Here is a 15,100-nt window from a genome sequence, read left to right as displayed (position 1 = left end):
AGCTCAACGTTTTAATGGCGAGAAACAGCTCCTTCCTCAGTAATAATTCAGATATGCCGTCTGATGGTGAGTAAAGGGAGGGTGTAAAGCTTTACTGGTTTTACTGGTTTTCCTGCTAGTTGTTCAGAAGCAGCAGATTCACACTGTTTTCCTGGGGGTAAATTTCCTGAAGCTGCTGCACAGCTGGAATGAAAGTCGAGTCAAAGCCACAGCAATCGTTGCTGTAAATATTATTAACCATCATTTGCGTGGCGCTTCTCTCCAAAGTGATTTACACTTGCAGTGATTTGCCAGCTTTTGTACAGCTGGGCAATTTCCCCTGGAGGATTTCCAGGTAAATACCTTGATCAAGGGGAGAGTCCAACCGCTACGCCACCTGTTGGCCAAATCGTTATTGGTGATGTGACCACATAGAAAATACTGAATTTTTGTGATGCCATAACGTTGATTTTCTCCCCCCTCCCCCCCACAGGCTCCGAAATGAAAACACAAAAAAACCCTCATGATGGTAAAATGTGGTAACAACAGAATTTCACAACGTTGTGCTTCCATTACTTTATTTAAACCTTTGAAACGTTTTAATAAAATAGCTTCCAAAGTTCACCAGTGATACTGGGTTTCCGGTCACAACAGACAACGGACATAGGAAATCACACGGAACGAGGAAACCGTTTTCTTGCATTGGATTGTTGGTCCTGGAGGCCCAGGCTCACATTGCCATGTAGAGTAGAACCGAGTGCATATAGGTCATGACCGTTTCCTTTAAAAATCGTATAAAATTTAAAAATAAACGTTTTATTGACAATAAAATGCCAGCCGTAGAACTCGTACAGTTTCATTACATTCTGAATGAAGGACCTCAGTCTCGTTCGCGCGTTTTAAAGTTTTTTGTTTGTTTTTTTACATGCATACATTCTGTAAAAGCAGACAACAGGATTCCCTTTATAATTCAAATCCCTTTTGTACGCTTTTGTTCGCCAGATCACATTAATATATCTCCATCTTCCAGAAACGGAAAAACCAACAAACGAGAAAAAGCAAAGAAGTCATGCACGTCATTCGTTATTAGAAATATCACATGTTTGGGATTTGCAGTGATTTTTCCTTATTTCAAGAAAAGAACCCAACGATGTCAAGGTTTGACCTGAAGAAAACAACTTCAAAGTTCTGCACAGTTCAATACAACTGTATTGAAAATCCACCGAATGTATATTCATTTCAGTTCATATATACGTATATAGATTTTTTTCTTTTTAATATAAAGTGTACAATGCATAGACAGAGTCGTAGGACTAACCTGCCAATCAGAAAGAATCCCATTTACACAAAACTGCATGGGAGCACTTTGAAAAAAGTGCTCCGTTGTGCTTTTCAAAAAAACAAAGGAGGGAAAATACCCCCTTCTTGACAAAAACACGTACAGGGTGTGGATTGAATATTATTGATTATATCTTTTTTAAAAAAAACCTTTAAATCAGTTCTCATAAATTTTAGAGTTCTAACAAAAGTGCTGGTATGAAGAAAATGACAAAAATATTTTTTGGCAAATTTCGGATTTTTGGATTACCAGAGGCAAAAAAGAAAAAAAAAAAAAAACACCACCTCCGAGTTGAGAAAATGAAATTAAGTAAACGTGAGCACGTTGGAGAGAGCTGTGTGTTGGCGTGAGGAGGGGTGAGGCGCCGCCGCTGCGTTTGCAACAGATTCACACGCGCAGGATGGCCTTTGAACAGTGAGTTCCGAATACCAAATCCGATGGTTCGTCGCTACATACCAATGTACAAAAAAATAAAGAAACATTTTAAACTGGCATTAAGTCTATACAAACAGTGGTTTAAACAATAAGGCTGAGCCTTATAATTTAACTGTACATTACAGCGTTTAAAAAAATCTTAGGAGACCAAATATATTTGAACAAAAGCTCTTTTAGAGGAACTTGTGAAGCAATAGATGATTTCATTAAATATATCTTTTTTTATGTATCAATGTAAAAAATAAATAAAGGTTTTGGTGCTTCCACTTTGAGATGCATATTGCTACAGCAGCAGAAAAATACAGGCAACCTGAGGTGTATGCAAAGATATGATACATAAGTTTGATTGTATGGTTCATGAATGGCACTCTGATATTTAGAGAACACAGTCAATTGGCCGCTGTGGGCCCCGCCCCCCCTTGTCTCCGCCCACAGCCTTTCTGGAACCTTCCGTAGAAGTTCGGGACCAGGGGAGACGGAGCCCCGCGGGCGGCCGGGGTGCGGGGGAGGTGGGAACACGTCACAGAGTCTCGCCCTTGACCTGCTCGTTGTTGTTGAGCCCCGGGGAGGGCTTGCTCTTCATGGCTTCCGTCCCTCCTCTGGACGTCTCCTGGAAGAAGAGGCGGGGCATCCACACGGACATCACTATCCGTTTGTACTCCTTGCGGAAGTTCTGGTTCAGCAGGCCGTAGATGATGGCGTTAAGGCAGCTGTTGAAGTAGGCCATGAAGTAGCTTACGACGAAGAGCCACTCGGGAATCCGCGGCGCCACCACCTGGGGGTCGATGGCCACGGCCAGGCCGATGAAGTTGAGCGGTCCCCAGCAGATGGCGAAGAGAACGAAGACTACGAACATGGTGATGAAGTTCCTCAGGTCGCTGGGCTTGAGGCGAGGGCGCACCTCGCTCTTCACCTTGCGTCGCACCTGGATGACCAGGATCCAGATGCGCAGGTAGCAGAAGGTGACCACGGTAATGGGCACGATGAAGTGGATGACCACGACGGCGATGGTGTACGAGCTGCTGACGGTCTGCGCGAACGTGCAGGAGTAGATGCGTGGGTCGTACTGTAGCGAGCCCACAAAGAGGTTGGGCACGATGGCGACCACGGTGAGCAGCCAGATGAGCGCCACGAAGAGCAGCGTGTTGCGGTAGCTGTAGAGTTTGTCGTAGGCGAAGCTGTGGCAGATGTAGCAGTAGCGGTTGACCGCGATGCCCGTGATGTTGAAGATGGAGCCGATGACGCTGAGGCCCATGAGGAAGCCGCTCACTTTGCACTGCGTGTCGCCGAGAGACCAGCCGTCGTGGAAGATGGCGTACAGCACCAGCGGATAGGGGTAGAACGCCACCACCAGATCGGCGAACGCCAAGCTCACCACGAACACGTTGCCTGAGGGAGAGATCAGAGCACGGTCAACAAAAGGGAAGCCTCAGCAGCAAGGGATGCGGTCAACAAAGCGGGAACCCGGTCGGCCATGAGGGCATGGTCAAAAAAGATGGACACGGACAAGAAGGAGGAATGCAAACAGCAACAAGGGACCTGGTCGATAAGGAGATACATGGTAAAGAAGGAGGGATGTGGACAACAAAGACTCTATCGAGAACGAGGGAGACAGTCAACAAAGGAACGTGGTTGACCAGAAGGGGTGTGGTTAACAAAGATGGACATGGACAAAAGGGATGCAGACAGCAAAGAACAAGGGACACGCTCATCTATGAGGGATGCAGCCAACAACAAGGACTACGGTTAACCAGAAGGGATGTGGTCACCAAAAAGGGATATGATCAACACGGAAGAACATGGAAACCAAGACAAACATGGACGAGGAGGGACATGTACTAGAACAATGAACCCGGTCAACAAGGAGAGACACGGTCAACTATGAGGGACACAGCGAACAACAAGGGACCCGATTAACAAAAATGGATGTTATTGGCGTAGACGAATATGGTAAAGAAGGAGGAACGTAGACCACAAAGAGGAACCCGGTCAAGAAGGTTAACACATGGTCAACAACAAGAGAACGGTCACTGCATGCAGGGCTGCAGGTAGACAATCCTCAGTCATTCTTCTTTCTGTGCTTCACTCTCACACCTCATCAGTTTTTTTGCGGCTTTTCCCGGCAGTTTTCAACCATTATTGTATTAATTATTATGTATATATTTGACTGATTGGTCTATTAATTGATCGATTCGGTCTTGCCCAGTACACACACATCTTACATATTCCTTATACTTTAGAAAATACCACACAGAAGGTAAAATGAGTTCCCGCTGCTGTAGACCCGTCAGGCATAAATGACACCCCCCGCCACCCATCAGCGGATCAATGGTGTCGTCTCCATTTGCAGGCACACATTCAACTGACCGATCGTCTGGAATAAATCCACATCGAAAGGCTTCGATCGCAGGCACGCACACTCACACACACACACACACACACACACACACACACACACACACACACACAAACACACATACCCAGTCACATTACAGAAGCAGGAGGCGTTCTGCCCGGGTTCGACAGACGGGACCCGGCCCGGCGCCGCTCGCAGACACCCACCCCTCCCCCCCGATTTGCTGGGAGACCGACTGGGACGCGGCTGCAGCCAATCCGCCCGCTGTGACACTAATTGGACGCGAAGTGACACACACATTGTAATCGCCCGCCAAAAATGATCACCTTGCCAAAAAAAAATGTTTGTGTACATTTCACATAAATTCTACCGACGGGTACATGGCTGACTGCTACATTTTCATTTACGCTTTTTATTTTTCCCTCTCTGGCAGAGGGTCTGTTCCAGGAATATGAGGTTTTTTTTTTTTTTCACCTTGACATTTCAAAACAGCCAGACTGTCCAGGTTGCTCAATGAAGTTATTAATACACAGAAATATACCATCTTTTTACCGAAGCGATTCAAGTCAAGCACCAGACTCTGACTGGGCTCAATTTTGCTTACAAGTCGATCCCAGTAACCAGGAGGCAACCGGCCCTGTACCAAGTTCTGTATCAAACTCCTTTTACCCCCAAGTCACAAGCAATAAAAGTTTAATAATCCAGACGACTCAATTTGCGTACCGGGCGCATTGAAGAAACGAAATGTTCTGAATAAAAACATTCAGTCTCCACAAACTCCTATTAACATCTGTTCACTCATTCATCCCATGAACATCTTGTTACTGATCACCGACAGCGAGGAAGAGCAGACGTGACCTGTAAACACTGTGGAAATGAGTTGAATTAAGGTGACCCCACACCCTCATTCTACTCTTTACTGCCACCTGTCTGCTCAGAGGGTAAAGACAGGTCACGTTCCAACGTCTATGTGTTAAAAATGTTTCATTCCACCATTCACACCGTTCATAAAGCAAGCAGCCAGTGTACTTCTGACTGTTGTCAGCCGAGCCGCCCGATTCATGACCTTATTACTAACCCCGCGACACCCGTGACCTTTGACTGAGAGGCAGGACGGTTAAGGGACTGTGACAGATTATCATGTGCAAGATGATCCCCTGGGGATGATCCTCTACCGGTTTTGAGCCATCAGTGAAGCTTTGCCTCGCCGACATTCTCCACCCCCATGTAGTACCTGTGGCTCCCAGGTTCAAGGTAAATAGCATACAACTTACATTGTTTTTTAAATGGTATTTATATATTTATTTATGGGGGGGTGCGGTGGCGCAGTGGGTTGGACCACAGTCCTGCTCTCCAGTGGGTCTGGGGTTCGAGTCCCGCTTGGGGTGCCTTGCGATGGATTGGCGTCCCGTCCTGGGTGTGTCCCCTCCCCCTCTGGCCTTCCGCTCTGTGTTGCCGGGTAGGCTCCGGTTCCCCGCGACCCTGTACGGGACAAGCGGTTCTGAAAATGTGTGTGTGTGTATTTATTTATTCATATGAAAAAAATGATAGATAGATAGATAGAATTATCTCTTATTATTATATTTAATTTCACATCATTCATTTAATTGCTTTTACTTCCTATTATTATGTTTGTGTGAATATTAGTGAATTTCAATGTGTGGGGTTAAGGAATGGATCCCGGAGCTGCAGACGAACACAAACACCCTGGTGTCACTCTGAGCCGCGGTTTTTATTGCGCTTTCTTATTTACCACATGCCGTAAATACCTCTGCCAGGGCACCCAGAACACCGAGACGCGTGCATGAGCCTCCCTGGCTCACCAGAGAGAGGGACTGGAAGAGAGAGTCACTCTGCTGTGCTGCTCTTTTCCGTACTTGTTAAAGCTGCAATACAAGAAGGACCCAGGTTCGAATCCCATCTCTTGCTGAAGTACCTTGATCTTTACCCTGAATTGATATAGTAACAATAACCAGGCTGTATAAACATCTCAGCACTTTGTTTGAATGCACAAAGCCAAAAGGAAGTGAGTGCACCTGGAATTCCTGGGGGTCCTTCGCTCTTCCACGTCCCCGTGTGTGTGTGTGTGTGTGTGTGTGTGTGTGTGTGTGTGTGTGTGTGTGTGTGTGCGCGCGCACTCAAAAGCCACACATCTTCACATCCACCTTTTCAAGGCTGGATTTAAAAAAAGGTGTAAAATATAGATTTTTGACACTGGGCACTGTCTGGAATTTGCCCAAAGAGATTAAGGAGTAATTATTTACCATGTAAGTACAGTAGATCACTTCCTGCACGCGGCAGCTCCATATGGCACCAAAACACACACACACACACACACACACACACACATACACGAGCTGGAGTGAAGAGTCACACAGATATGCTGTCGAATGGAAAAGACACGTCTGACACACAGGTCCCAGTAGACAGTGTGTGAATCACACTCGCCGTCTACAGGGGACTCCTGATACTGTCTCCGGTACGTACTGTACATGAAGTCACTTTCGCTGTGTACTCTGTGTGTGTGTGTGTGTGTGTGTGTGTGTGTGTGTGTTACATCTGTAGTCTGAATATGGAGCAGATTCAAGGATCTCAACACAGGCTCCTTACACATCTCACTGTGACCTAAACCACCCTTCTTCAGGAACTGAGTACTCTTATAATAATAATAATAATAATAATAATAATAATAATAATAATAATAATGGTAAGTGCATAGCAGGTAGCACTGGTGCCTCACACTTTCTTGGATATAGGTTCTGACATGGGTTCAAATTTGGCTCAATCTCTCTGTGTGTTTGCACGGTTTCCTCCAGGTGCTCTGGTTTCCTCCCACAGTCCAAAGACGTGGTGGACGGATTACTCTAAATTCCCCTTGTGTGTGTGTGTGTGTGTGTGTGTGTGAGATTGCAGTATGACAGACTGGTGTCCATTCAGGGTGCTCCGTGACTTACAACCTGTGTTTCCAGGACAGAGTGTAGACCACCGTGACCTTATATTGAACAAGCGGTTATCGACAGCGGTTGGATTTAATAATAATAATAATAATAATAATAATAATAATACAGCTCACCAGACACCTTCTTCAGATATATTTATGAAGGTACAAAGCATGATATTTTGCTAGGACTTGTACAGGTTCTGAGGGATGTTCGTGGGCAGGACAGCATATGGAGCAATGATCAGTGGTAACTTGAAGGTAGTTGGTTCAAACCCCATCCCACAATCCTGCTGTAACATCCTTCATTAGAGTGTCAACCACGAATTACTCCTGTAGAAAAGCCTGGCTGTGTAAATAGGTAAAAAAGTAAGTCCTTTCGTGCCGTTTGTTAGGACTGTAACTTACAATGTGAGGGTCCTGGGTTTGAGTCCCACTGCCGCTGTAGTACCCATAAAGCACTTACCTTGAACTGATACAGTAAAAAGCACCCAACTGTAGAGCTGAAAGGGTAAATCTGTGTGAAGTTGGTCATCTAATGCTGCAGGACACTTTGGACAAAGGTGTCCACTAAAAGAATAAATATAAATGGGTACAACAACAGGTCACACACTTAGACTTGAACCACCAACCTTCAGGGTAGAAGTCAAGATGACTGAATGAACTCATCCCGCAGCAGGTGCGAACTTCCCAGCAAACGCCAGTGCAGTCTCCTGCAGCTGTTGTCACAACATCATCTCTTGTAAATATTACAAAGATTGAAATATTTCAATATTTTAATATCTCATTTAAATATTAAATATTAAAAATATTAAACCTGTAACATAATAGAAAATGGCCAGCAGGTGGCAAAGTGCTTAGAGGCTCCACCTTGCGTTCAGGAGACCCAGGTTGAAATCAGACTCTCCTGCTGCAGTACCCTTGATCAAGGCACTTACCTAAACCGATGCAGTAAAAATTACCCTGTTGTATAAATGGGTAAATTAGTGTAAGTAGCTTGACATTGTAAGTCACTTTGGAGGAAAGGATCAGCTGAAAAACAATTGTAAATGTAGTGATAGAGAGTTGGAGGTACTGTCTGATGACCTAGAGTAAAAATTACCCTGCTATATAAACAGGTAAATCACTGTAAGTAGCTTGGGGTACTAAAATAAAACATCTAAAGTTATGAGCTGAAGAAATTTTAAATGTTTTCTTGCATGATTTTTTTCACTGTCAACTAATTTTTTCAGGCAGTTAAGTTGCAAAAAAGAGTAAATCTGGGTACGTTCTGGATGCGGAAATTTTCTATAAATTTGTTCATGTTCGTCCCCTCCCCCTCCAGCCTTACGCCCTGAGTTGCCGGGTTAGGCTCCGGTTCCCCGCGACCCCGTATGGGACAAGCGGTTCAGCAAATGTGTGTGTGTGTGTGTGTGTGTGTGTGTTGTTCATGTTCCGTTATATCCAGGAGTGGAATAATTATTTTAGCTCCACCTCCATGTTTCAGGTAGTAATATACCCGTGAACTATTAAGATACACACACACACACACACACAGCCGTGACCAATTCAGTGGTTGGCGGCACACAGTTTTGCGTTTAAAATGATAAAACATGCATTAGACTTTGCAGTCCAGCAATCTCTGCCGTGAGCATCTAAGACCAGAAGGGTGTAGGTTCACAACCCAGGAGACTGCCGGCTGTCTGCTGGGACGTGAACCTGCGGTACGGTACTGTGCAATACAGTAAAGTCAAGTTTAAACACCGCAACCTCTGCAAGCAGCTCTGGGTGAAGCATGTGGTTTGCTGTCCGGTGATTCACCGTGGGCGAATCCAGTACATCTCATTAGAATATCATGAATATTCATCAGAATTAACTGAACTGGTTTGCATACAGAGAGAAGACGCTTAGTCCTGTAAGGTGGCAAAAGAGTCAAACGCGGAGAAGTGGAGGGCACAGCGGCACGGAGAAATAACACATGGATGTCAAGGTCAACCTACTCCTCAAGGTCAACGATGCGGTTCAGGTTCGACCAGCAACGACAATGTATATTTCATGTGACTCCCATGTATAATACGTGCGGCCCTGCGTTTCATATTTCATATTTATTCTTAAAATTTGTATTAGAAATTGAGCTGTTTGGGAAGCGTTTGCAAACAATAAATAAACTATGGAGGGGCAGAATTGGACAGCCCCCCTCCACCACGGTTCCTGTATAATAAACACGCAGTGATGAACATTAATTACCCTGAATTGCTTCATGAAAAGAGGGGGGTGCGGTGGCGCAGTGGGTTGAACCACCGTCCTACTCTCCGGTGGGTCTGGGGTTCGAGTCCCGCTTGGGGTGCCTTGCGACGGACTGGCGTCCCGTCCTGGGTGTGTCCCCTCCCCCTTCGGCCTTACGCCTTGTGTTGCCGGGTAGGCTCCGGTTCCCCGTGACCCCGTATGGGACAAGCGGTTCTGAAAATGTGTGTGTGTGTGTGTGTGTGCTTCATGAAAAAAATTACCCTGCTGTAAAAATGGGTAAATAATTGTAGGTACCATAACACCGTAAGTCGCTTTAGAGAAAAGCATCAGTTAAATCACAAGGTTGCAGGTTTAAATCCCTCTTAAAGGACCCTTGCTCAAAGCATCTGAACTGATATGATAAAAATTACCCAGCTGTATAAATGGGCGTGAGTCAGTTAATGTACAAACCTAATACTGTAATTTGCCTTGGAGAAAACAATCAGAAATATGAATAATAATAATTCTGGATCAATCTCCACATATTGCAGATAACACAACCAAATTTTAACAAAGATGCGGAACACACGTTGATCCTTCTTATTTATTTGGCGCATAAAATGTATCTTCTTGCTGCGATCAGAAGCTCCTTCACAAACATCTTTGACTCCGCTGTCTCATTGTTTTTATTTAATTTGACCTGCATCATAATTTTAATTAATTCTGCAGGGTCTGATCACCTTTCCGGAACCTTTTCGACGGCGCCACATGAGCGCTTGGATAAATATTATAACCTTTTGCTCTTGCGCTCTGTTTACTTGTATCTGTTTATTTGCTTTTTTTAAAATTTTTCATTCACTCTGTCTTATTATTTGCATTTACTTTAATGATGTAATCTCAAGTTCTGCTCTTTTTTTTTTAATTAACAGAACAGAAGTGGGTCACGACAGTAGAGACAGAACCAGCACACAGAGAAAATGCAAATAGAGATTTGAGAAAAGAAATGACGAATAACGGACATCGCGCCTTCGTCAAACAGTCTGGGCCGCGGTTTTGTGGAAATCTAGAGGAGCATAAAACTGTTTTTGTGTTCAAGGTCTTTCGAGTGGTTCAGTGAACATTGTTCCAGAAATAAATCATACTGATCCTATACAATCATGTACAGTCCTGACTGAAAGTACGGTAACACCTTGTGTCCCTAAGTTTTACCACGATATGGTTATTAAATGAAAATCAGTGTCTGTCATGTGACACAATAGGTGCGTAATGATCAATTCCATATGTTGCTTTAGAGGAAATCGTGTGTGTAGTAGAAAGGGTGTAAATATAAGTGAAGCCCAAGTTGAACTGGTTAAACCAAGTAGGTAAGTAGAGTCAGGGGTGTAAATCATGGTCATTTATTCATTTTATACCCTAACTTTAAGATTTTATACTAGAATGATGACCATCCCTATAAGGTTCACACACTTTCAAGCAGCACTGTGTGATCACAATAGAGTCAAGTCACAGCATCGCAAACGGCCTCGAATTTAAAACACAGACGAGAGGTGTGCGGGAACATCCCGTGGAGACGAACCGCAGGGACGCAGAGTGTGTGAAAGCTCTTCAAAGTGTGTGCGAATCCTAAAATGAACGCAGGCGGTGACAATTTCGGCGCGTCCGGAAAGCCGGGCTTTATCGCTGAAGGTCAAGCGAAGGTCGTTTCGCAGACGTCGCCGTCGGTGCATCATGAGAACAAGCGCCAATGTTTTAAAATGAAAAAAAAAAATGCACAAAAATAATATTTTGCCTTATTAAAAATTGTAATAAAATAATACAATGCTGCAATTCAAGGGGTGGCACAGCGGATAGCAGCTTCTGGAATGTGGGTTCGAATGCAGCTCAGTCTGCGCGGAGTCTGCGTGTTCTTTGTATTTTCGTGTGGCTTTCTTCCAGGTGCTCTGGTTTCCTCCCACGGTCCAGAAACGTGTGATTCGGGTGGTGAGTAGCATTACAGCCCAACAGCGCCTGGGCGGTGCAAGAGGCGGAGAGTTCGATCTCCGCTCAGCCTGCGTGGTGTTTGCATGCTCTTCCTGTCTGTATGGGCTTCCTGCAGATGCTCTGGTTTCCTTCCACAGGCTAAAGACAGTTCAGGTGAACGAGTAACTCTAAATTGCGTGTGTGTGTGTGTGTGTGTGTGTGTGTGTGTGTGTGTTTCTGGCTACTCTGCAATGGCCCGGCATCCCATCCTGGGTGTACCCCCCCAGCCTTATGCCCAATGTTTCTGGAATAGGCTCATGACCACCGCAACCCTGATCAGGACAAAGGAGTTATTGCAATTACATGGATGGATTACTGATATTTATTAATAGTATTGATATTAATGAGATGGAAGGACCCAGCTGAAGATGCACTCTTTTGTAAGCCCAGGTGTGTCACGTAGTAGCCAGAACGGAACATCAAGGCCCATTTCAACGCGTCGCCAATTTACGCCCAAAGCATTATACCCCCTTATTTAACACGGTAATTGAGTTCAGACTTCTCTACTTGCTAAACTTTTCCCCCTGGAGCCCCAATCTGGGCGGCCAGACTGTAGCTTCACGAGGCCTGTTGTTTTGCACAACACAGCATCAGCGGCCAAACATGTCCGACCCCAAAATCAGCGCCCGACAGCGATGGCGTTAGCAGCTGTTCAGAGCCCTGCTCAGGGATGTGCGTGAATGTGGACCGATTTGACAAAAATCACCAATAACAGCAGGAGTGACACCGAAACGTCTTAAATAAGCCGAACACATCTGAAATGCCATCTGACTAATTTATTCACATCCATTCCAGGAAAATGTTGCGCAATGCTTCTTTGTTTTTTTTTTTTTTCGGAATTGGGATAACCGCGGGTCGGGCTTCCATCCAGCGGCGCAAGCCCGCCGTAATAATCGCAACAGATGTTTTTCGGTCGTTCCGCATCTTCCGTGTCAAAATAAAGGGAATATTCAGCGGTGCGCGGCGGGCACAGAGCCGGGTGCAGATTTACAGCAAATAAATCGAAGCTGGGTGGAAAAACACGACTCGGAACAGGAAAAAAATTGCCCAGAATCACCTCTGGTGTTGAGAATTCTATTAAAGACATTAAAAACACAGAAATGACCTATTAAATGTAGGAGCCCCTTACATCAATTCACCTATTGCCCAGGTAATTTTACTGTACCAATCCATGGTAAGTACCTTGATCAAGGGTAATGAAGCAGGAGGTGGGATTCAAACCCAGGTCCTTCCCGATGCAAAGCAGCAGCACTAATCGCTACGCCACCTACTGTCCCACACAATATTCGATCAAACGGACAAATAATATGTAGATATAAATACTATAGTAATTGTTAACGTGTTTAACTGCACATCGAGCCATTTGAATGTAACCAGGAAACAGCTGTTTGTCAAACACGTCTCCAGCAGGTGTGGTCACATCCCACAAATTTTCCTCCCCAGTCCTGCACCTCCACCATCTGTTGCCAGATCCACACCAGAATCATGTATCAGTGCCCTCAAAAGGGTAAAAGGGCGTTAAGAAGAAGCCCGGCACACGTGACACCGATGCTCCCCACGGACACACGCCAATGAGAGCCCGGCATTCCTCTTACAGCATGAAATTTACTTTTACATTTACTTGAAATAGGTTAAAATATTAATGGTAAAAAGAAAAACTATTTTCTTTACACTCAAGGTGAACAAGGCATCTAACGGGGCCTTGATCCAAAGCCCTGCTTTTACAGGACGGCATTTACTTACGTCTTTTTAACTGGGGGACACAGTCAGTAGCACTGCTGTCTCACAGCACCTGGGTGGTGCGAGAGGATGTGGGTTTTATCCCCGCTCTGGGTGCTCTGGTTTCCTCCCACACTCCAAAGACATGCTGTTCAGGTTCACCCATAGAGAGAGGGTGTGTGTTCCATTCATGTATGGATGAGTGACCCAGTGTAAGTAGTGTATCTAGCAGTGTAAGTCACCGCGGTAAATAAGGTGTGCGGGCTGATAACACTACACAGAGTTCACTGGAAGTCGCTTCGGAGAAAAAAAAGCATCTGCTAAATAAATAAATGTAACTGTCTTTATATAAACTGCACCCCCTCTGCGTTTGTCACATGTTCTGGAAGGAATGCTACTAGGGGGTTTGAAGCGGTTCTGCTCACTCGGGTTCGAGCTTGTCATCGGTGCCCACATCTGAAATGCAGAAGGTTGTTGGAATGGAAGATGGGAGCACAAGAGATGCCCTTGGGTGAGAGGTGGTGTAGTAAGTACTGCTGTTACCTTAGAACCAGAAGGATCCGGGTCCAAACCCATCTCCTTATGCCTAGACCTTTAACTGAGGGACTTACCCTGAAGAGACACATTAAAATAGCAGTGATTTACCTGTTCAGACAGCAGCGTGGCTTAGTGTCAGCATTGGCACCTCTTAGACTTCTATCTCAAAATTAATAAATATATGTGTATAAATATATGTCCATCCTTCCAGTTTCAATAACTGCATGTCCTGTGCAGGGTTTATATATATAGATTTTTTTTGTTTGTTTTAGAAATCTTTTTTATTTTAGATAGAGATGCAAAGAGGCCAAGAAAAAAGTGAAAATAAAAACGGACTTTTTTTTATGTAATTATGATAACACGTGCAACATTATATATGCACAGAACAGTAATTTAAACGATGCGTCGTACCATGTTTACATCACACACAAGGTGACAGATCCTCGTCACCTTCGCGACAATGCTGATCCTTTACTCTTAACTATTCAGCAAGATTTTTAACTCATTTTTCCATAATTTATTCCACGTCTGTCCACAACTTATTTCCTGATTTCTGATTTCATGGTGCCACAAAATTTTGGGGCTCCTAGTTGAGGCTCCCCTAATTATAAAAACTGTCCTGCTTCGTTTACAAACTTAGCATAATACATCTATTTCAGACAAAAGCATCAAATATAATAATAAAAACAGTACCTTTACGGGAGTAACGCTACTGCAGTGCTTAGAGCTGCTGCTTTTGTACCCAAAGGTCAGAGGTTCGAATCTCACCTCTGGCTCTAGTACCTTCCGTAAGGTATTTACCCTAAAATTGCTGTAGTAAAAATGACCCAGTTGTATAAATGAATTAAAAATTATAGGTAGGTTAACACTAAGTTGCTTTGGTGAAAAGTGTCATGTAAATGATGATGTCATTCCGGGCCAAAAATCACCGCTTTGCTGTTCACCACTGACTCAATGGACTCAAAACCCTGTTTTCATTATGCAAAGTGTTTCCATAACAAATAACAGCTGTAATGACAATAACGGCAATGAGCACTACTCCAATTAGCAGGTGATTTTACAGCGAATGTCGGCTGCAGTTTGCAGCTGCACAGCGAGGCCACCTACGTTTTTCAAAGTACGGCGCTTTATTGGCAAGTGCAAATTGGCTGGGACAGTCAGCCGCGGCGGCAGCTCGAACCCGAACGCGCAACTCCCTGTTGATTTCCTCAGCACATCGAGAACAAAAATAAAAGAAAAAATTAAAAATTCCGAGCGTCACTGCGTTTACCCTCCTCCACCTGTGTGGGTTCAAATCCCCCCGGTAGCTGCACCTTTGATCAGCGAGTGCAGACGTGTGTATTTCCTTGTTAAATTTCCATCGTTTCCAGATGACGGCCACGCCGGTCACTGTGGACGGCGGCGCCTCTGACGTCCGTGTTTTAAAAACTGCGAGTGAACTTTGATTGATTGATTGATCAGACCTACCGTGGACCCCACCCAAGGTCATCAGACAGTACCTCCAACTCACTGTCAATACATCGAGTTATTTTTTTTACCCGATGCTTTCCTCTAAAGCAGCTTACAATGTTAA

The 15,100-nt window shown here is 44.6% G+C and overlaps 1 protein-coding gene across 1 annotated transcript in view; it reads right to left on the bottom strand.

Moving 5' to 3' along the window:
* Positions 1-2,273: 2,273 nt before the first annotated feature.
* Positions 2,274-15,100, bottom strand: part of mtnr1ba (melatonin receptor type 1Ba) — a 33,208-nt gene continuing 20,381 nt past the window's right edge. The window contains exon 2 of the mRNA XM_018748555.2: positions 2,274-3,142. Within this exon, the coding sequence (XP_018604071.1) occupies positions 2,274-3,142 (869 nt within the window). The remainder of the gene's footprint in view (positions 3,143-15,100) is intronic.

The sequence above is a fragment of the Scleropages formosus genome, chromosome 10 (genome assembly GCF_900964775.1).
Source record: "Scleropages formosus chromosome 10, fSclFor1.1, whole genome shotgun sequence".
In the NCBI taxonomy this organism is placed as follows: Eukaryota; Metazoa; Chordata; class Actinopteri; order Osteoglossiformes; family Osteoglossidae; genus Scleropages; species Scleropages formosus.
The sequence above is the reverse complement of the archived record's forward strand: the minus strand, read 5'-3'. Positions and strand labels throughout refer to the sequence as shown.